A 22,000-nucleotide genomic window follows, 5' to 3' on the forward strand; every position below is an offset into this window, starting at 1 on the left:
CTCCCTTCGCCTCCACCTCCTCCTTCTTCTTGTTCTTCTTCCCACCTTACTTTCCATCTTAGAATCAACAATAAGTAGTGCTTCCAAGGTAGAAGAGTAATGAGGGCTAGACAATGGGGATTAAGTGACTTGTCCAGGATCACATAGCTAGGAAATATCAGACACCAGATCTAAAACCAAGACCTCCCATCTCCAGGCCTGGCTCTCTAGCTACTGAGCCATCTAGCTGTCCCCACGCCATGTTTCTTCTTGATATCAGATTCCCAAGGGATAAAAGAGGAGTCAGAGAAATACTGAAATAAAATAGAGGACAATGAACTCTCTTTTGTTTGGAAAAATTGCCACACATAATAAGTCATTTTAGACCTATATAATTTAAATTTAATATCTGGAAGTGAAAAATATTGGAGGACAAAAGCAGCATTCAGAAGTGCTGGTCTTAGCACTAGAAGACCTGCTTTTGAATCCAGCCTCAGACTTTTAGTTGCACTGTAGCCTTAGGCAAGTTACTTAATACCTCTATATGTCGTTTCCTTTTTTTGTAGAATGTGGTAATTATACTTGCACTACTTTTCTCACAAGTTTTGTCATGAGGCTCAAATGGAGATGATCATAAATAAATGAGCTTCTAGTCTTTTAAAGGTACTGATTGGCTGTATTTCCTTCCATGACTATGTTTTCCTGAATTACTCTTTTCATCTGGCCATTACAGCCATGTAGGACATCTTGAATCACAGAGGCTGGAGTGATAATTCTGGGGTTGGCTCAAGTCATGAAAGTTAACTAGGATATAGATGTTTTTCTACAATTATTTAACAAATGTTTATAAGTTTGAAGACCAGGCCAGTTCCAATTTTCTACCCATCTGTTCTTTATTTTCTTTTTCTAGGTATTCTCTTATTTTTCTTGGGAATGGCAATCAATATTCACAGTGATTATTTACTGCGCCAACTCAGAAAACCTGGAGAAATCTCCTATAAGATTCCACAAGGTAAAAATGGTCATTTCCCTTCTGTCTTCATTTACTGAAGTTTTTGAGAAATAAATATATATTAATTAGTTAATTTGGTATTGGTCAGTCATTCATTCAACAAACATCTACCAAGTGTCTGCCATGTGCAAAGCATTTTGCTTGGTGCTGGTGGAATTAGAAAAGTAAGGAAGACTGCCTCTACCATTAAGGAGCTAATATTACAGTGTAGGTATACACAGATTAAATACATGCTAGATTAGAATATGAAACGCCTCTGAGGGCTGTGTTCTTGGATTAGCAAGGGTTCACTTCTAGGTGAAGGGATCAAGGAAGGCTTTCTGAAGGAGGTAGCACTTGGACTGATCCTTGAAAGATAAATGAAGATGAGCAAGATTTTAACAGATGGAAATGGGGTAAAGGGTTGGGCAGGGACAGGTTGGGGCATTTTGAGCTTAGAGATCAGCATGAGGAAAGGCAGAGAAGCAGAAAGTTGGGGCATGTTTTAAGAGTATGATGATTAAGGTTGTTTGACACTAGTTTAGAAGACATGAGAGGGAGCAGCATGAAACCAATATAGAAAATCCATCCAGAACTAGGCTCCATTCAGACTTTTTTTTGATGCCTCATCAAAGGGCATCAAGGGCAAAGGGCATCAGCCTTTCATAACTGTGCCTTTTTAGTATAATATCTTCTCTGTTCCCAGACACAAAGCATCCTGACTACTTACTGTCCAGGACAGAGGACTGGCCCTGCTTAGAGCTTTAGCTTGGCAACCTTATTTTTTTTAAAACAGTGTAGACAGCAGGATATAAAAGGAAGAGAACCAGATTTTAAGTCAGAGAGCCCTGGGACAGCCTGTAGTGCAATGGATAGAGCTCTGGGCCTGGAGTCAAGAAGACCTGAGTCTAGATCTGGCCTCAGACACCGCCCTGGGCAAGTCACTTAATCTATTTGCCTCAGTTTCCTCAACTGTAATATAAGGATGATAAAAGTATCTCCCTCTCAGGGTTATTGTGAGGATCAAATGAGATAATATTTATGAAAATGCTTAATACAATGGCTGGAACTTAGTAGGTTCAATGCTTATTCCCTCCATCCCTTCCTTCCTCCCCTTCAAATTCTGTCTCTAATATTTACTAGCTGATCTACCCAGGTAAAGTCATTTACCTCTCTGAATCTCACTTCCCTTTTTTGTAAAATGGAGCTAATAATATTGACTACCTCATTAGGCTGTTATAAAATTGAATGAGATATTGTATATAAAATGCATTGGAACAATGAATCAATACCCATCTATAAAGGGTCTACAATGTATTAGATGCTAGGAGCATAAAGACAAAAAATGAAACAATTCTTACTCTAAGGAGCTTGTGTTATACTGGAGGAAGATTATATACATGTACATATATGTACAGATAAACATACAAATGCACACATATACACATGCAATGTGGTAGCAATAACTCCTAGAAGAGACAATTCCCCTGACAAATGCAGATCGACACGTTTTCTGTAACTTAGTCTTAGATATTTGCCTGATCATCGAGAAGATTTGTTCAGGATTACACAGTCAGCATGTGACAAAAGTATGACTGTAACCCAGATCTTCCTGTTTCTGAGGCCAATTCTCTATCCTTTCATTATACCCTAGTGTCTCTCACATTAGTTATTGTGATTATACCCAGAGAATCCATCGCATTAAACCTGGATTGTGGGAAGAGAGAATCCAAGTTATACAATACCTTCTTATCCTTCCAGTCTTGTATTGCTCCTCTGCTTCCTTCATTCAGACTCTCCTACAGCTGGAAGCTCATTGCTATTCACTTACGATTTTCCAAAATATTTATTTGCGTACATGCCTCCTATAAGATTTTTGATTAACTTGAAGGTTGGGAACTATGTCTTACTCACTTTTGTATTCCTTTATGCCCACAACTCAGTGCCTAGCATAGTGACTGGTACATAACAGATATTTAATAAATGTTGAATAAGTGAGTTAATTAGATAATGTAGAAAAAACTACAAGAAATACTTTAGCAAGGAATGACATTGGATTTTCATTTCTGAAAAGTATAGGAAATATACTCAAGGAAAATAATGAAAAAGTAGGGTAAGAGGGGAATAATACTTCCAAACTCAAATTATATTAGAAAGTAGTCATCATTAAAACTATTTGGAGGGGCAGCTGGGTAGCTCAGTGGATTGAGAGTCAGGCCTAGAGACAGGAGGTCCTGGGTTCAAATCTGGCCTCAGACACTTCCCGGCTGTGTGACCCTGGGCAAGTCACTTGACCCCCATTGCCCACCCTTACCACTCTTCTACCAAGGAGCCAATACACAGAAGTTAAGGGTTGTAAAAAAAATTAAAAAAAACAATTTGGTATTTGTTAAAACATAGAAAAATGTGATAGTTTAACAGATTAAGGAAGAATTAGACATATTCAAATTTAAAACTGTTTGCGAAACTCAGGAACTTAAATTACTTATGGAAGAGCTCTCTATTTGTTAAGAATTTCTAGGAAAACTGGGAAAGTAATTTGTTAGAATTCATGATAAGACCAGCATTTTACACCATATTCCAGTGATTCCCAAAGTGGGTGCTATTGCCCCCTAGTGGGTGCTGCAGCGACCCAGGAGGATGGTGATGGCCGCAAGTGCATTTATCTTTCCTATTAACTGCTATTAAAATTAAAAAAATTAATTTCCAAGGGGCTAAGTAATATTTTTTCTGGAAAGGGGGTGGTAGGCCAAAAAAGTTTGGGAACCACTGCCACATACTATAATAAGCTTAAACTGGTTATACTTGAATATCACAGATCATATATTTAAAAAGAAAAAAAAATCTAGAAGAAAACAAGATTTGGCACATTTCACACCTATGACTAGGGGAAAAATTCTTAACCAAATAAAAAATAGAGGTGATTATCAAAGATAAAATAGATAATTTCTGTCACATGAAATTGAAAAGCTTCCCCCCACCCCATGTATAAAATTAGTAGAAAACTTTTACTGGGAAAAAATAATCTTTCAAATATCTGTCAGGGTCCAATATCCAAAATACATAGGGAACTAACACAATTCAAGATCCAGAGACATTATCCAATTGATAAATGGTCAAAGGATTTAAACAAATGGTTCTCAAAAAATGACAGACTTTTAATAAAGATTGTTACAAATCACTAATAATAAGAGGGATTCAAACCAAAAGAAACCTGAGGTTTTACCTTACTCCCAGAACAATGGCAAAAATGAAAAAAATATGAGAATAGCTATTATTGGAAGGGTTGTAGAAAGATACGTACACTAAATGTTAGCTCTTATTATTATTAGTTGAATTGATGCAGAATGAAATATACAGAATTAGAAAAACAAAATGCTCAGTGACTACAAGAATGTAAATGGAAAGAATGCTAAAATGGAACCAACAGATAGGTAATAAAGACCAAGCCTGTTCCAAAAGAAAAGATGATAAATTGTACTTCCTTCTCTTTATTTAGAGGCATGGGACTATGGGTATGAAACACTGCATATATTGTCAGACTCGGTTGATTGTTTTTTGCTGTCGTTGTCTTTCAGTCATTTCACCCCATTTGAAGTTTTCTTGGCAAATATACTTGAGTGGTTTGCTATTTCCTTCTCTAACTCATTTTACAGATGAAGAACTGAGGCAAAAAAGTTGCTTAGGATCACACAGCTAACAAGTGTTTGAGGCTAAATTTGAACTGTGGAATACGAGTTTCATGCCTGACACTTAATCCACTGCTTCACCCAGGCTGCCCTGATGTTTTTGTTGGTTTTGCCAATTTTTTTTTCTCTTTTTGATTCTTTGTTACAAGGGATAGTTTGCAAGTTGTTTTGTTGTTTATATAATTTTTAAAATTACATGTAAATAAAATATTTTAACATTCTTAAAATTTTTTTCGAGTTTCATATTTTCTTCCTCTATTCTTCATTTGCCTCCCTACCTCCACATTTCCTTCCCTCCCTTTCCTTGTCCTTGAGAAGGCAAGCCATTTAATATAGATTATATATGTGTAGTTTTAGGTCACCTAGGTGGCACAGTGGGTACAGTACAAGGCCTGAAGTCAAAATGACCTGAATTCAAATTGTGGCATGAGGTACCTACTAGCTATATGACCTTACTTAACCCTCTTTGCTTCAGTTTCCTCATCTGTAAAATGAACTGGAGAAGGAAATGACAAATCATTCCAGTATCTTTGCCAAGAAAACCTCAGATGAGATCAGAAAGAGTCAGACATGACTGAAATGACCAAACAACAAATATGTATGCAGTAATGCAAATCCACATTAGCCACATACAGTGATTTTCAAAATTCGTATCAGGTAAACATATCCTGAAGTGATAGCCCTTTCTACAGTTTTTTTATGGCTACATATAAAGATAAAATCATATACATGCTCACTTTTATTGGTCTGATTCACCATGAAGGTGAATTACTTGTGAAAATGGCCTGGGGGAGGAGGGTGATAAGCCTAGAGGCTTTCAGTTAGGCAATCAGTCAATAGACATTTAAATAAATGCCTTCTGTGCACAAGCACAGATCCAAGTACTGAGGAAGTTAAAAAGCTTATATAATAACATAATTACGGAACATAAGAAGATTATAGCCAATTAGAAGAATAAAACAACAACACATTTAGTGTTACTTATTTTATTGGTCCTGACTTATGCCTTTGTCAGTTGCGGAATTCCGGTTTGGAAACCTCAATCACCAGTGAGGACTGGCCATTCATCTGCAAGTTTTAGTCATACAGGGATTCTTGGGAAACTGAATGATTATTTGCTGTACTCAGGTGCAAACAATCAGTACATATCAGAGGCAGGATTTAAATTAATATCTTTCTCATTCCAAGCTCAGTTCTCTATCCACCACATCATGTGGTGTCTCCATGGCTATTGTTAATACTTGTCAATGTTTTGTATCAGCACAATATTATATTATTAATACATCAGAGAGTTAGAAAATAAATTATTTTATGATGTCTTCAGGGGAAGATCTGGGAAGTCTAGGAAGGAGAGAATTTCATGAAAAGGGAAGAGCCTGAGTAAAGGTATAGAGGTATATGACACCAGCGCATATTTGATGGACAGTGTCCAGGTCTAATTTGGCTCAAGCACAGAGTATATGCTGGCAGGAATATTAGCAAAGGCTAGGAAGGTATGATGGGGGTTTAGCTGTGAAGAATCTCGAATGCCAGGCAAAGGAACTTTCTTGGAGAGGCAAGAAGAAACCACTGAAATTTTTTTGAGCAGATGAGTGACATGATAGAATCTCTACATAAAGACAATTAGTCTGGTGACTGAAAGTTGACTTGGAGGCAGAATAGTGGTGAACCAGGAAGACCTGGTACTATTGTTTTCACAAATTGTTCCATTCATTATATTTGGTCCTGAGAACCCAGCCCAATTGCTGGCACATAGTAGGTGCTTACTAAACATCAGAGGTAGGATTTGAACTGAGGTCCTCTGATTCCAGGAGGAGAGAGATGTGTGAAACATTGCAGAGATGGAATCAAAAGGACCTGGTAACTGGTTGGATATGAGATTTGAGGGGTCTTTTGTTCCAACTTCTTCCAAGTCTTCCAGTCACAGCCATTTCTGCTACCTTTGTATTTCTGAAGGACTGTAAGATACACATAATATTTCATAAACATTGGCCCAGTAAGATAAAACAAGAAAACCGAAAGAAACCAAAAAACTGAAAGCAAAAAAAACTCAGATTCCAAAGGGTTGTGGTTATTGTTAGAGGAGAATTTGAGCACAAAAGTGTCCTTTTATTGTGATTCCAGAAAGAAAGTCTCCAAGTTTTGGGCCTGGCAGACCCAAGTGTGTAGAACACTTTGATTAAGTTTAAATTGCTTGTTGATTTTCAATCACAACTGGAATTCAAGCATGTTTCCACATTATACACTGATAACAGCAATATAATCAGGCTTCTTCCAAGAGAAAACCAAACATTCAAAATCAATAGAAGCATAATTCCTTTAGAGGGAGGGCAAACTCATATTTTTTCACATTAAGCTTGCATAGATCAATTTTTTTCCCAGCAGGCAACTGTAAATGTCAAAATAGTTCCTAATGATGTTTTACCTTTTCATGTCAAAATATATTTTCATAACTTGAATGTCATGTATTTTTAAAACTATATGACTAGATCAGCTGCTGTTTTGTTTACTCCTTTGCAGTTTTTGAGTCTGCAGAATAGAAATAGGAAGAAGAAAAGTTATCTGGCATAATTTTGTAAGACAGCTGTAGAGTCACAGAATGGTCTTAGAGTCAGAAGGCCTGAGTGTGAGACTGACCTCAGGTATGGACCAGTTCTGTGACCTTGGGAAGTTTATCTTACCAGCCTGAACCTCAGTGTCCTATAAAATGGGGCTAATAATACTTGTATTCTCCACCTCTCTGTAAGGAAAGCATTTAATTTGCTGTCAAATGCTATGCAAACTTTTCTGCAGCTTATCATTATTATACTTATAGGTCAGGTTCCCAAAGAGATATCTTCATTACAATCCTGAAAAAACAAATAGCAGAGAGGGAAATTAAAGCAGGATTGGATAAACTCCACCAAAGTGACAGGCTACTTCTCATAATGCTAGGCCATCAGACAAAATTTCCAAGAGTAGCAGGCTAATACTGCTTCTTTCTTTTCTATGTCCTTCCATGGAAAATCTCTTTCTCTATCTCTGTCTCTAATCTCTATCTTGATTTCTGTCTTTAGTCATCCCTTTCTTGATGTCAATCTCTATCTTGATCTCTGTCTAGAATAATCTATTGCTAGAGTAAAATACATATATGCATGTATATACATACATGCATATGTTTATTTAAATGTATGTATAAGTATACATATGATTTTTGGATGCTCTTTTGAAAACATTATTGCCATTTTCCAATAGTAGCCCCATCCCTCATAGAACCCTTTGTTCTAGCAAAGTATGCAAGTGAACAAAACCAACACATTGATCATGTCTTGCAAGGTGTGCCTCGTTCTACCCTAGTATTCTATCACCTCATTGAGGAGAGGAGGGAACTATGTTTCACTGTCAGGAACCTGGGCTTATGATGGAGTTTCCTTTTGTCTAGAGTTCTGATGCCTTTCAGTGTTTTTATTTATATTTTTGTAGTCACTATGTTGATTGTTCTCTTTGGTACTTGCAAGCATTCCAAATTTTCCTGAATAATAATAATAATAAGAGCTAGCATTTATATGGCTCTTTAAGGTTTGCAAAGCACTATAATTATCCTATTTGAGATAATTAATATTTCACATTTATTATTTCTTATGTTTTAGTTGTATGTTAAAACATTTATTTGCCACAATTGGTCCAATTATTTTGATGGTCACCCACTTTGTAGGGTTTTCTTTTTGCAACTGTAAAAGGTTTTACTCTGAGTATATTTTATCATATAGATACTTTTGTTCTCTGTGTGTGCGTGCATGCACACATACCTACATGCTTCCCTGGAAAAATATTCAGTTGTCCTCTACAATAGGATGATTTTGAATAAAGTACCAATCAGCTTCCATAGACCCTAAATTATATAAGGGAGCACATAGCTTCTATGCATGATTAAAAAAAAAGTCACAATACTTGTACGTAGAGGGAATAGGTGGCAGAAACAGAAATATCAATATGTCATGGTCCTGTGATTATATAGGTTTGAGAACATGAACTCTTAGACAGAAGATCAGGGAGATTAAGTGACTAGTCCATCATCATAAAGCTATTACGTGTTAGAGGCAAGATTTCAACCCGGGTTTAACTGACTCCAGGTTCAGCATCTGCTATGAAATATTGCCTCTCTCTCAGAGAGAGGAAGGAGAAAAATAATAAAGTTTTGGTACATAAGAGTGAGTAAGTACAACTCTCAACCTGGGTTAGACAGACTATGATAGAGATCGACTGGTAACTCAGTGGATAGAGTGCTGGCCCCCTAAGTCAGGATGACCTAAGTTCAAATGTAACTTCAGACATTTAATTGTGTGAGACTGGGCAAGTCACTCAACCTTTTTTTGCCTCAATTTTCTCAAATGTAAAATGGGGATAATAAGAGCACCTACCTCTAAGTGTTATTATGGGGATCAAATGAGATAATATTTGTAAGGCATCTAGCACTAGAGCATACCATCTAAATGCTTATTCCCTTTCTTTTAGGAGGTGACTGATGGTTTGAAGTAGGCTTCTTGTCATTAGTCAAAACTAGACCCCAAAACAATGAAAAGCAGGATTTCTTTGAAAGTGATCTCTAGTAATAAAATAAGCCTAGTTTCTGCTGGATTTTAGGTTAAAGTTCATCTTAAGGACAAGACATCTGTGGAGAGATCTGGGCTTCCAAGAGAATGGTCCTAGCTAAGTATTGCAGCATGGATTTCTATGGACAACCCAATGAAAACCCATGTTAACTATTTGAGTATATTTATTTGGAATAGGGGGAGAGAGGGTGCTAATTTTTGTGATAACTCATTATGTTGACTTGAATGTTTGAATCTTCTAACTGTAGGAGGATTATTCACTTACATATCTGGAGCCAATTATTTTGGTGAGATTGTGGAATGGATTGGCTATGCCATGGCAACCTGGTCCTTCCCAGGCTTAGCATTTGCCTTTTTCTCATCATGTTTCCTTGGAAAACGAGCTTATCACCATCACAGGTAAGGCCCTGAGGGAAATGTTCTATTTTATACAACTTCACTTCCTCTAAACACATTTATTTAGTCTGTGATGTTCAGATATTTGGTTTGATTTAGGACAGGGAAAGGAAAAATTGGCTTTCCAGGTTTTTGATTTCTTTGAATATATGGGTAATAAAGTTTACTGAGTGGAATCAATATAATAAAGCTATCTCTTTTTTGAGATGACATTAAACTCACATATAAATGGTTTTGTATAAAGATCTTTTTGATCAAATGTTTCTTCAAAGTACAACTTTGTGTGTTTGAAAGCTTATAGTTCCACTGGACTCTGCCTTGTTAGAACAAATATGGATTAATATGTTTAATTCTAAGAGTCACACTTTAGGAAAGCTGTTGAGGAGCTGGAGACTGTTTGACCAGAATGGTGAAGGATTGGTGGAAGGAAATGGGGTGTTCAATGTGGAAAAGTCTTAAGTGGGCATGACCTCTATGTTCAAGTATATAAAATATGCCATGGAAAAAGGAATAGAGCATGGAGCTGCTAATTGTGGGTTGTGGATTTTTGAGATCCTTTCCAACTCCAAGATTGTGTGGTCCTGTTCTGCTGCAGTTATGAGTGATTTGAATGAATGAAAAGAATATTTATTAAGCATTTGCTTTGTTCTAGGAACTCTGCTAAGTACAGTTCTTGTCCTCAGAGAGCTTATCTTTTAAGTAGAAGAAGATGTCACATATAGAGGAAGGCTAGGCAGTGAAGAATATTTTAAACAGGGAAGTCATAGCATAGTAATTGAAGGCAAAAAACAATTGATTAACAAGCATGTTCCAATGGAGAATGGCAGGATTAGTTTTAGATTGAAAGTTGGAAGCAGGATCGATGGTTGGTGGATTGGCACTTAATGATATGGCAGGAAGTGGTGTTGATGGCCCGAGGTCAGATATGATCAGATGACATGCTCACCAATAAGAGTCCAGGTCACAGGGGTGAGACCTTCAATTCTGGATGGAGGTAGAAGGTAGAGAAAAGCCAATATAGTATGGAAATGGCTTGGATATGTCAAAGAAGATCTGAGATTTCTCATTAAACCACTTTTTTAATGTCTCTTGACAACAGGATATTCAATTTGCTGGAATCATCTTCTCATTGTGGGTGTGTGTGTATGCATGTGTGCACATGTGCCTTATGGCTAATGAAACTCATTTCAATCTTATAGAATCATAGGATATTAAAGCTGAGTAGGGACCTTAGATTTTTGGTATAAACTCTTCATTTTCTAAGTGAGAAAGACTATAGTTCTGAAGGGCTAGGTGATTTGCTCAGGTACTGAGTAGTATTAGGATTTAAACCTGCTTTTTCTGATTTCCATACCTGGTTTTCTTTCCACTACCTAACAAATGTTAATAGAGAACAGGTTACAGAATCAAGTTAGAGTAATAAGACTAGTGTGCTTAAAATACAGAGGAAAAATTCACTGTCAAGTGTAGTGGGACCTTTAATTTCCAGACATAGTTTGTCAACTTCTTAGATCTCGTTGTGGGATAGAGATGACATTGGGCTCTAAAAAAAGGTATAGATATGAAGAATAAATGCTGGCAGGTCCTATCAAGCTGGAGGGTCTTCATGGATGGGTCCAATGATGAAGTGTAAGATTTTTATCTGAGGCTCAATCTCATTAAATTCAGAGAGTCTCAGCACCAAAAGGCTAACCATCAAATTTTTTTGACTGAAGCGACTATTGATAAATGTCTACTGTGGCAGAAAGGGGACTGTGATCTGAATCGAGGGAGGGAATAGTCAAAGAATGAAATCACAGATCCTTGAAATGAAATCTATGGAAGTAAGTCCATTTCATTTAATAAAATTTAAGCTAGCACTACTTTTATTGGTAGCCATGCCAAACTTTGATTGAGTTTGCAATCAGATTAAAGTACCAGGTTTATTACCCATGGTCTGCTGCCAAATTAGTGCTTCCCATCATACACTCATACAATTGACTTTCTGAACTTATGTATAGGATTTTATGTTTATCCCTGTTAAAAATCATCTTTCCATTGGTTTTAGCCAGTTAAGATCTTTGGGGATTCTGATTCTATCATGTACTGTATTAGCTCTGCTTCCTGGATTTATTCCATCAATAAAACTAATGTGTGTCTTCTATGCCTTTATTAAGCTCCTCATAAAAATGTTGAGTAGAAGAGGGCCAAGGATAAGCTGACAGAGAGCACCCTCAAAGCTGATATTGATCTAGTAATCAATTTCCTCTGGCCTAATTATTTAACCTGCTAGCAATTCACCTAACTATGCTACCAGCCAGCTTTATCTTGTCCTCTTTTATGTACTCTACACGCAGAATAGTTCTAAATCCTTCTTTTTATCCCCTTCTTATTGTACAAATAGACAGGCACATGTAGAATTTGTAAGTCCTCATGACTCATCTACTAGATCTTATTTGGGATTTTCATATAAATAACTGGAATTAACCACTTCCCTCTTCTTTGACCAGCTCAGTGAAGCAAGAAAACTTGCCTGAAAAAGGAGATGGTTTAGATCTGGGCATTTCCAGGATTTTTGATTGGCCTCTGGTGGGCAACGCATTTCTAAGCCTAGATTTTAAGGATTTTATTTGTCTGCTGGTTAGTGAATCACAGAGTTGTGATAAACACTACAGGGATTTCTTGAGTTGGAGATATGTTATCAGAGATAATTTGAGATTTCAGGAAGAAGTCCTGGTTAAAGTCAAGGTTGGCATTACATGTAGGTAAAGTACATAGCCAATCACATAGTGTGATTTCAGGATGCCTGGACAGTCTTTTTGATTCCAGTTCCCCTACATTGTCTCTGCCTTCTTCATGCTGACCAAAAGTGCACTGTTAAGATTTTATTAATTTTGTTTAGAATGCTGATCCCTGTTCAACTTCAGATATCCTGAGGAGAATAAACATTTTAAGTTCTAATTGGTTATTTATACTTTAGTGGGAAAAGTTTCAGATATGCTCCTTTCTGTTGGCTTTCAGAACTACGGGACTGGGTCAAATCTGACCTCAGACACTTCCTAGCTATGTGACCCTGGACAAGTCACTCGACCCTCATTGCCTAGCTCTTACTCTTCTTCTGCCTTGGAATCAATACACAGTATTTATTCTAAGATGAAAGACAAGGGTTTTTGTTTTTGTTTTTTTTAAAGAGCTATGAGAAGGAGAGAACTAGGAGGGAACAAGGGCAGAACTGAGGTGGCTGAACATGTGTGTGTCCAAGTTTAATTTTCATGTACTTTATGATATTATCTATGTTCATCCCTGGCCATAATTAGCTGTGTCTCTGTTGTCTGTCAGACCTAGATCAAGCTGACAATTTTGCTTGGATATCAACTCCTCTCCTTACTTTGGCTTGATTTATAAGAAACAGCGTGGCAGGGTGTAGTTCAAGGAAGCAGAGGAGAAAGGCTTAAATAATTCTAGTTGATGCTAGTATTTTAGAGTTGGGAGAGCTACCTAATCTAATCCAATTTTATATTATGTTACATATATAAATAAAATTTTTATAAACCAAAATTTATAGATGAGAAGATTGAAATCTAGAGATGTAAAATTATTTATCTAGAGTCATATAGCCAATGGAAGTGGCAGAACCTCAAATCAATTATAGTTCTTCTGATGTTATTTTGTGGCAATTATTTGTGGTGGTGCCATATGCCAGATCTACCAGGAGGATCAGCCTTTAAATAAATGAAGGGGGGCTATGGTGCATTATTTCTGTCATTCACTCTCCTTTCATCTGAGGGAGAAGAATAACAGCATATTTCATTCAACTCTTGCCCATCACTTGCCCAAAGTATTAATTATGTTTCTTCTTTTCATCTAGGTTCTATCTCAAGAAGTTTCAAGACTACCCTAAGTCTCGGAAAGCCTTGATTCCTTTCATATTTTAAAATCACAGATGATAGAATAGAATGGAAGACTTTCAAGCTGCTGAACTTGAAAAATTCTGAGTTCCACTGTAAATAATAATAATAATGAAATGAATAGTTAGCATTTATACAGTACTTTAAAGTTTGCAAAGTGCTTTATAAATATTATCTCATTTGATCCTCACAACAGCCTTGTAAGGTAGGTACTATTATTATTCCTTTTTTTTGCAGATGAGTTAATTGAATCTAAGAGGGGCTAAGTAGCATTTGCTATTAGTGTCTTAGGAAGGTTTCCAACTTAAATCTTCCTAAGTCTGTGTCTAGCCCTCTAGTCACTGTGTCAAAGCTGACATAGCTGATGGCTTGAATTCACTGAGCCAAACCTCAGTCAAATAACTGGAGGCCTGATTATATCTGAGCAGTATACCTTTCCATCTTTCTGGTTATACTCAGCATTGAACATTAACATCACCATCTCCTCTCAAAGCCTGAATGATGTTCTTTCCCCAATGGGAACACTTTGAGCCTCTTCCAAAGCATAAAACTCTTTTTCTCCCTTTCTCCATTCTTTTCCCATTCCATCTTCCTCTCTCCTTTCCTTTCTCTCCTTCCCCTCTCTTTCTCTTTCCCTCCCCCCTCATCTCTTCTACTCCTTTCTCCCCCTCCCTCTTCCTCTCTCCCTCTCTTCCCGACTTTTCCCTCCCTCTGCCTCTGTTTGTCTGTCTCTCTTCATACATATATACACATATCTATATAAATATTTGCACACATAGATACATATGCTATAGATCCTCCTGACAGCCCAGCTACAAAGACTTTTACTGTCTAAATCAATATCAACTAGCTGAAACTGGCAGAGCTGAAAACAGTTGGAACCCAACTTAACCTCTTACCCTCTCATCAAAAAAGTGTGCGTATATGTATGTGTGTAGGGAATGGGGAGATCACTGCCACTCACTCATTCTATATTACTTTAACACTTCAAAGAGCTATGCTTTCAGTGATTTGGGTATGCTTTCCACTAATGGAGTTCAATGCTCGTTTATGGCGTAGTAGCTTATCATCATGGGTTGCTTTTAGAGAGGCACTATGGCATGGTGGATGATTTCTGATCTTGAAAACAGGAAGATCTGGATTTGAAATGTGCCTATTTCCTAGCTATTGACCATAGGTAAGTCACTTAACCTCCATGCCTCAGTTTCCTCATCTGTTAAATGAGGGACTTAGATCAAATGGTCTCTAGGGTTCTTTTCTGATTATCAAAGCAATTACCAGCTCTCTAATGATGAACTCTCTGAATTTATAAAGGGTTGGTAGACTATTACTTGGAGAATGGACATGGCATCTTCCACTGACATTGGCCTTGGGCAATTGCAGAATAAGGATAGTGGTAGAAGTGAAAAATGAAGAAATACTCATGTTACAATATGGATAGTCTTTGAGCTTCCTCCCTCCTCAGCCTTCCTGCCAAAACATACTCAAAGAAACTTATAAAGTAAAGTTTTGGTGGGTTGTTTCACTGGAAACAAGGTTTAAAGGATTAAAGAACAGGCCTGACATGTCACTCTCCTTCTCAATTGCCTCCATCAGAAAAGAAAGAGATTTATAACAGTAAAGGGAAGTGGTGGATGTTATAGGATAACCAAAGGTGACTGGTATCCATACTTTGACAAGAAATCTATAGGAAGGGTCTAGGTACCTTAAGGGTCTCCTCTGTGGAAATCTTATAGAAGTATGTGAACAAGAGTGATGGCAATTTAATGCAAGAAGATAGTAGTTAGTTGTGATCTCCTGGAGATCATAGATGATTATGAATACTGCCCTGCTCCACTTAAAGAGTACTTAAAATGTTCAATAGCTTTGTTTTTACCTTCATTCCTGATTATACCTGCCCCTTCCATCTAATTATAATCCATGTCTTAGAATAAGTCTTCCATCTCTGCAAAGAAGGGAAAGAGGTCCTGTTTTACCCATATTAACTATAAAGCAGATATTTTTTAAATAAGAGAAATCTGTTTTCATTCGTGAACCTAATCAGGCATTTATTCTTCATGTCAAGTCAGAGTTCTCCTCATGGCCTGGGCATCTATATGAATCTTCACAAATCCAGCTGGAGATTTCCACCTCTCACTCTTTCCAAACACACATACATACCAATGCACACATACACATATGTACGCACCATTATCATGATCTGTAGCTCAGATGTTAATAATCCCCAGAAATGACCCCAAAATGCAGTTTGAAGGAAATGAGTTATTCCATTGAAATACTGGCTACTTTACTTTATTGTGGAAGATAGCATCATGCACCAGACAGGACATTGGCTCAAGGCTCAGAAGTCGCAGGTTCTAGTTCTGACTCTGTTTCTTCATTGGTTGCAAGACCTTCGGCAAATTGCTGAAGCTCCTTGGGTTCCATCATGGAGGAAAGGAGAGTTGGAGAGATGGAGATGGAAAGAAAAACCAATCAACGAACAAACATTCATTATGCCACAACTACGTGCCAGAAACACAAAGAGAGGCACTGTGGCATTGTGAATAGAGAGCTGGATTTGGAGCTAGGAGGACCTCTGGCTGGGTGACTAGGCAAAGACGTTTACCCCTTTTGTGATTTTGGCAACTCTCTAAGACTGAGTTGCAGAGGATGTGCTGACCTGTATTGGTAGGGAGTGTTTCCTTGTGGGGAAGTTCTCTGTACCAATGAAATTACAAGTCTAGTTCCTCTCCTAACACTTTAGACATTGGGGATATGAAGACATCCTACCCTAAAGGATATTATATTCTGTAGAGGAGAAAACATGGTCACATATGAGTATATGTCGCCTGCTCTGCGTATCTCAAAGAGTTGTGAGGATCAAATGAACTGATTTATGTTATTTGACTGTGCATTATAAATCACACAACTTATTTTGGGTAAGGTAGGTAGATAAAAATAAAGCTTGGTGAAAGCACTGAACAGAGAATTTACTTGCCCCAGATAACAAGCAGAATCTCCTCAAGGAAGTGTGCATTACCCAACTCTCCAAAGTGTTACTTTAGAAATCAATGACTCTGAATTGGGAAGGTCCTTAAGGAATCATGCAATGTTAACTTCCTCTAGAATAGAGGTTTTTAACCTTTTTTAGGTCATGAACCTCCTTCCATGGTGGCAGGATGGTGAAGTCTATGAACCCCTTTTCAGAGGGGTGTTTTTAAATAAAATAAATCCATAGGACTACAAAGGAAACTAGTTTTGTTGATATATAATTATCAAAATACTTGTCAAAAGTTCATGGATCTCAGGTTTAGAACCTTTAATCTAGAGTACCTTTTTGGAGAGGAGGCTCCAGATGATTCTCAATATTGGAGAGACTTGAATTTTTACAGAAGGCATTAAGTGCCCATCAGCAGTTTGCATGGAAATCAGAATTTCCAAATGCCTGCCATCCTTATAAATCTCTTTTTGAGAAATGAATGTGAATCTGGGGGAATCCAGTGCCCAGTTCAGGAACTCGGTCTACTAACAACACAGAGGACTTAGTGGACCTGGAAAAGGTGTTATTTGTTGAGGAAATGTCCATGTAAATAAGGGTTTTGTTGTATAATAAATGTCTCTCAAAAATATTGCTGTTTTGTGGTTTGTTTGGCATAAATAAAAAAAAAGTACACAGACCTCTGGAGATTATTGCAAGGTTATTGAGCTCTGATTCTTCCTCCCTACTTCCTCTCTCAACCCCCAAAACAAACACATACCTTGGATGATTTTGATGTGGCTTCCTTTCCCTTACCACCTGATCTCCTTTTTTCAAGTATTCTGGAAATAAGGTATGAATCTTGGAGCTACTCTGAGTGTAGCTCAGAAGCCAAAGGCAAAGCAAAGTAAGTCTGTTATCTCATGAAGGTGTTAGACTAAGGGCTTTTCTACTTCCAAATGATCCTAGGAATTGTTTTTGGTTTCAGTTCTTGCTGTTGCAAATATTTCTCCAGGATATTTTGGTAACTCAAAACAAACAACAAAACCACCCTCTTTTAAACAACTTTAAATGTCTCTCCTAAAAGGACCCTCCTAAAAATATTGTACTTGGATACTTTGATGGATTCATGATTTCATTAATGTGTAAACTTTGTCCACTGAGGCAGATTCCAACCACTCTTAAATATGTTCATCCTGTAAAATTGCTGTCCCTGGTCTGTGGGAGGGGTAGGATGGAATATTTCCCCAAATGGGACTTTGGGCTTCAAAGGAACTTGGATTCAATCCTGGGGGAACCTGATCCAAAGAGAAAGAATTCAGGCCTTTCCTCAGACTCTCTGGTTCATTATGCCTCAATTCCTAAACCCTAGGAGAAAATCTTTTAAATAAAAATTAGATATAGCTCATGCCTAGGGTCTCCTCAAAGGGATTATTAGCAGGGTCCTTATTTTAAAAAAACAAAACAAAACAAAAAACAACCTCATTCAATATCAGACATTGAGATATCATTTTGAGGACAGCTATTTATTTCTTCAACCAAAAAAATTTCTTAAAAGATTCATAAAGATCCATTAATACATACTTAAAACATTTTGTGAGACTGCTGAACAGATATCCAGTCTTTTTACGCTGGATTTGAACAACCCAAGCAATTCACAAGATACTGATCTTCTGGCAGCAACATTTTGTTTTCTCCTTAGAGAAAACAGTTGGAGTAGAGTTGTAGGAATGACCTTTATTGCCAGTTGATTCCATGGAAGTCTGGATCTTTTGGGTTCATAGGGTTATTACCAGGACTAGAAATGCTTATCTTTTAGAATTGCTATTTATAAGTCTGGTCTAAAACAAAATACTAGAGTACACTTGCTGATTCTCTGTGCCTCAGTTTCCTAGGCATTTTTAAAAATGAGGGGGTTAGGGGCAGCTAGGTAGCACAGTGGAGAGAGCACCCAGGTCAGGAGTTGGGCATTTGGGTTCTAATTTGACCATAGATACCTCTTGACCCTGGGTAAATCACTTAACCCCATTTACCTAGTTTTGCCTGTCAGTTTCAGAGCTGTTACTAAGCTAGAAAGCAAGGTTTATGAAAAAAAAATGAGGGAACAACTCTAGATCAAGAGTTCTTCTGCTGGAGTTCAGGAAGTCAGTTCTTAATATTCTGATTGCTCCATTTCAATATAGTTTCCTTTGTAATCATATGGATTTTATTTAAGGCATTTAAAAATATTATTCTGATAAGACTTGTAAGTCACCAGATTGTCAAAGAGGACCCTGACACAGTTTCAGAACCCTTGGTCTAGAATGGTTACTTTGGTCCCTACCAGTTCCAAATCCCATGCTTATCTTAAGACAATGACTAAGCAAATTTCATACAGTTATTGTATTCTGCCACTATTCATCTGTGAATTTAAGACTATGGTCTATTTCTAAATTCAACTACTTGGGAGAAAAAAAAAACCCAACCCCAAACAACCCTCATGTTCTTTTTCAGCAAGTACAACATAATGAGCCTTATTCAATCTTTAATGTTTTTTTGATTGGTGAAGCCTTTGCAGTGTCTGGGGCCATTATTCTGAGCCTCAATTCAAATTATCCAAGACTTTCACTCTTGTTCTAGCTTTTGATTGAGGTACGGAAGGTATGAGAGACTAGCACTATGTGTCTTCTCATACTGGGGAATATCATGCAATTTTGCCTTGTATTTAGAAAATCCTAGATTTTGGTTTAGGTTAAAAAACTTAGAGCAGAAAAATTTATTTATATATTATTTATTAAATAATTGCATTGACTTATATAAAACGTTTAAATTTATTTAGTAATTAAATTTTTTTATGTAAATATATTTAAATTTATTTTTATGTATTACTTATTAAATAATTAGATATTATTTTGTTCAATACCATTGGATAATTCATAGGCACGTCCACTAAGCGTATCCAAAAATTTATAACCTTTCGCCCAAAATCCAACTCTCAAAAAAAATTCCCTATTTCTGTTGGGAACACCACCATCTTTATTGTGCAATCAGACAGGTTACCCATTGTGGAATCATTTCCAACTCCTCCTTCTCCCTCATTCCTCATATCCAATTAACTGCCAAGTTTCGTTGATTTTCCCTTCATGATATTTCTTATATTCCACCCACTCCAGGCTGGGAAATTGACACAGTAGATTGAACAGTGCAGTCAGGAAGTAGTAGTCAGGAAGATCCGAGTTCAAATCCTGCCACAGATACTTAATATCTTTGTTACTATGAAGAAATCACTTAGCCTCTCTTAACTGTAGCTATCTTACGTATAAAATAGGGATTGTCATAGAACCTATTCCACATGGTTATTGTGAGGAACAAAATGAAATAATATAAACATAATGCTTTGCAAACTTTAAAGAGCTATATAAATGTTAGTTACTATAGCTGCTGCTGTTACTACTACTACTACTACTACTACTACTACTACTACTACTACTACTACTACTATCACTACCACCACCATCTCCACCACCACCACTACTACTACCACCACTATTAATACTACCACCACCATCACCACCACTGCTACTACTACTACTATAACCATCACCATTACTACTATTACTATTAATATCATAATAACAATAGTAACAAGCTAGGGAAGTAACCATGCAATAGTTACTGCCCTAACTTATTGCTATTCCCATTTTGGAGATGCCCATTTTATTTGCTATAGCTCCCTAATTAGCTTCTCTGTCTGTCTCTCTCCAGTTCATGCTACCCAGGAGTCAAAATGATATCAAAAAGCTTGGTTGTGGCTTTTTTTGATTTTGAACTGATGTGGTTTGATACATTATTCTTCTATTCAATAACTCCATCAACTACTTATTACCATTAGGATCAAGTTCAAATACTTCAGTTTGTCATTTAAAACCCTTCAAAACATGGCTCTAACATTTCTAGGATTATTACATATTCCTTTCCTTCTTATATTATAAAGTCTAGTTGAAATGGTCTCTCACCACTACCATTCCATCCCCCACGTCTGAGTCTTTGAATGGGCTATTCTCCATTCCTCAAATGCCCTCTTTGCTCACTTCCACTCTTTAGGATCCCCAATTTCCTTCTAAGGTCAATTCAAGTGCCAAAATCTTTCCTATCAGCTCCTTGTGTTTTCCCCCTGGAATAACTGTGGATGGATTTTTCAAATATTTTGTAGACTTATATAGTGTTTCTCCCAGTAGAATATAAGTTCCAAAGGCAAGAATAGTTTTTATTTTTGTGTTTGCAGCCCCATTACCTAGCACAATCTAGGCACATAATCAGTGCTTAATAAATGCTTGTTGATTGATTAGTTGATTATAAGACCCAGAGATGTGACCTAACTTGCCCAAGATTATACATATAGTAACAGAGCTGTGATTTGAACCCAAGCCAGAAGTTTGGAGCTGGAAGAGACATCAGAGTTTGTCAACCATCCTCTCATTTTATACAGGAGGAAACCAAGGCCTAGACAAAGTGACTGGATCACAAGGTTAGTGAAGTGGCAGAGCTGGGATTCAAACTCAGAGCCTTTGACAAAGGTCTGTCTCTGAATCCTGGTCCTGCCACTCTCCATTTGTGTGTCCTTGGGGAAAGTAATTTCCCTTCCCTGGGCCTTGGTTTTCTCAATAGTGAAATTAAAAAATGGAAAAGATCCTTGAGATCATTTCAGGAGTTGTCTGAAATGATCTCAAGGATCTTTTCCATTATTAAAACTCATGATCTACCTCTTGAAAAGCTCCTCTGAATCTTTGCAGTCACCTGACTGCCCTTTCAATAATGGGAAAGAATTAAAAAAAAAAGCAGCTTGGCTTCCTCCAGAGGCAAGAGAAAACATTCATGAATACATCCTTTCCTTTCCAGTTTGGCCTTTCTCATCACTCACATAGATTGTGGGCTAGGGTCCCTGAGGGGAAATAAAAAGGATAATTTAAAATGCATAACAAGTCTTATGGAGGAGGCTGTCATTGTCTAAGGGCTTTTACATTAGCCTATAAAAAGAGAAAGAGGACTTTTGGCCAAATGGTTGTGGGGTGGGTGAGTGTGTGTGTATGTGTGTGTGTGTGTGTGTGTGTGTGTGTGTGTGTGTATCCTAGCTCTTTATGAGTCCATAGAGCAGACTTAATTTCTAAATATTTTTATATAGACATTTTTCCTGCAAGTCAATTGAATTATGATCTTAGGGTTTATTCAACAACTCGTGTGTGTGTGTGTATGATTCTATCCCACCATTTCTGCTGGGGGATATTTGATAGTGAAATGATTAGTGGGGACTGACTAAACATAATACATCCTTCTTCCTTGGCTGCCCCTGGTTCTTGTTCCTTTCTTGCTTTAAACTCCAACTTTTGCACAGTGGAATCCTAGCTAAGAATAATTTCATTCTATCATCTTTTATATGGCGCAATTGTCCAAAATATTAGAATCCAAGGAGAAAGGTAAGAGAGAAACAGGCTGAAGAGGAAGGGGTGTGTGTGTGTGTGTGTGTGTGT

General features: G+C 37.2%; 1 protein-coding gene across 1 annotated transcript in view; it reads left to right on the top strand.

Moving 5' to 3' along the window:
* The window catches only part of SRD5A2 (steroid 5 alpha-reductase 2), a 65,740-nt gene extending 52,144 nt beyond the window's left edge, over window positions 1-13,596 (top strand). Inside the window, exons 3-5 of the mRNA XM_044660976.1 lie at window positions 890-991; window positions 9,500-9,650; window positions 13,495-13,596. Of these exons, the coding sequence (XP_044516911.1) occupies window positions 890-991; window positions 9,500-9,650; window positions 13,495-13,561 (320 nt within the window). The 3' untranslated portion in view covers window positions 13,562-13,596. The remainder of the gene's footprint in view (window positions 1-889; window positions 992-9,499; window positions 9,651-13,494) is intronic.
* Window positions 13,597-22,000: the final 8,404 nt, after the last annotated feature.

This window comes from Gracilinanus agilis, chromosome 2 (assembly GCF_016433145.1).
Source record: "Gracilinanus agilis isolate LMUSP501 chromosome 2, AgileGrace, whole genome shotgun sequence".
Classification (NCBI taxonomy): domain Eukaryota; kingdom Metazoa; phylum Chordata; class Mammalia; order Didelphimorphia; family Didelphidae; genus Gracilinanus; species Gracilinanus agilis.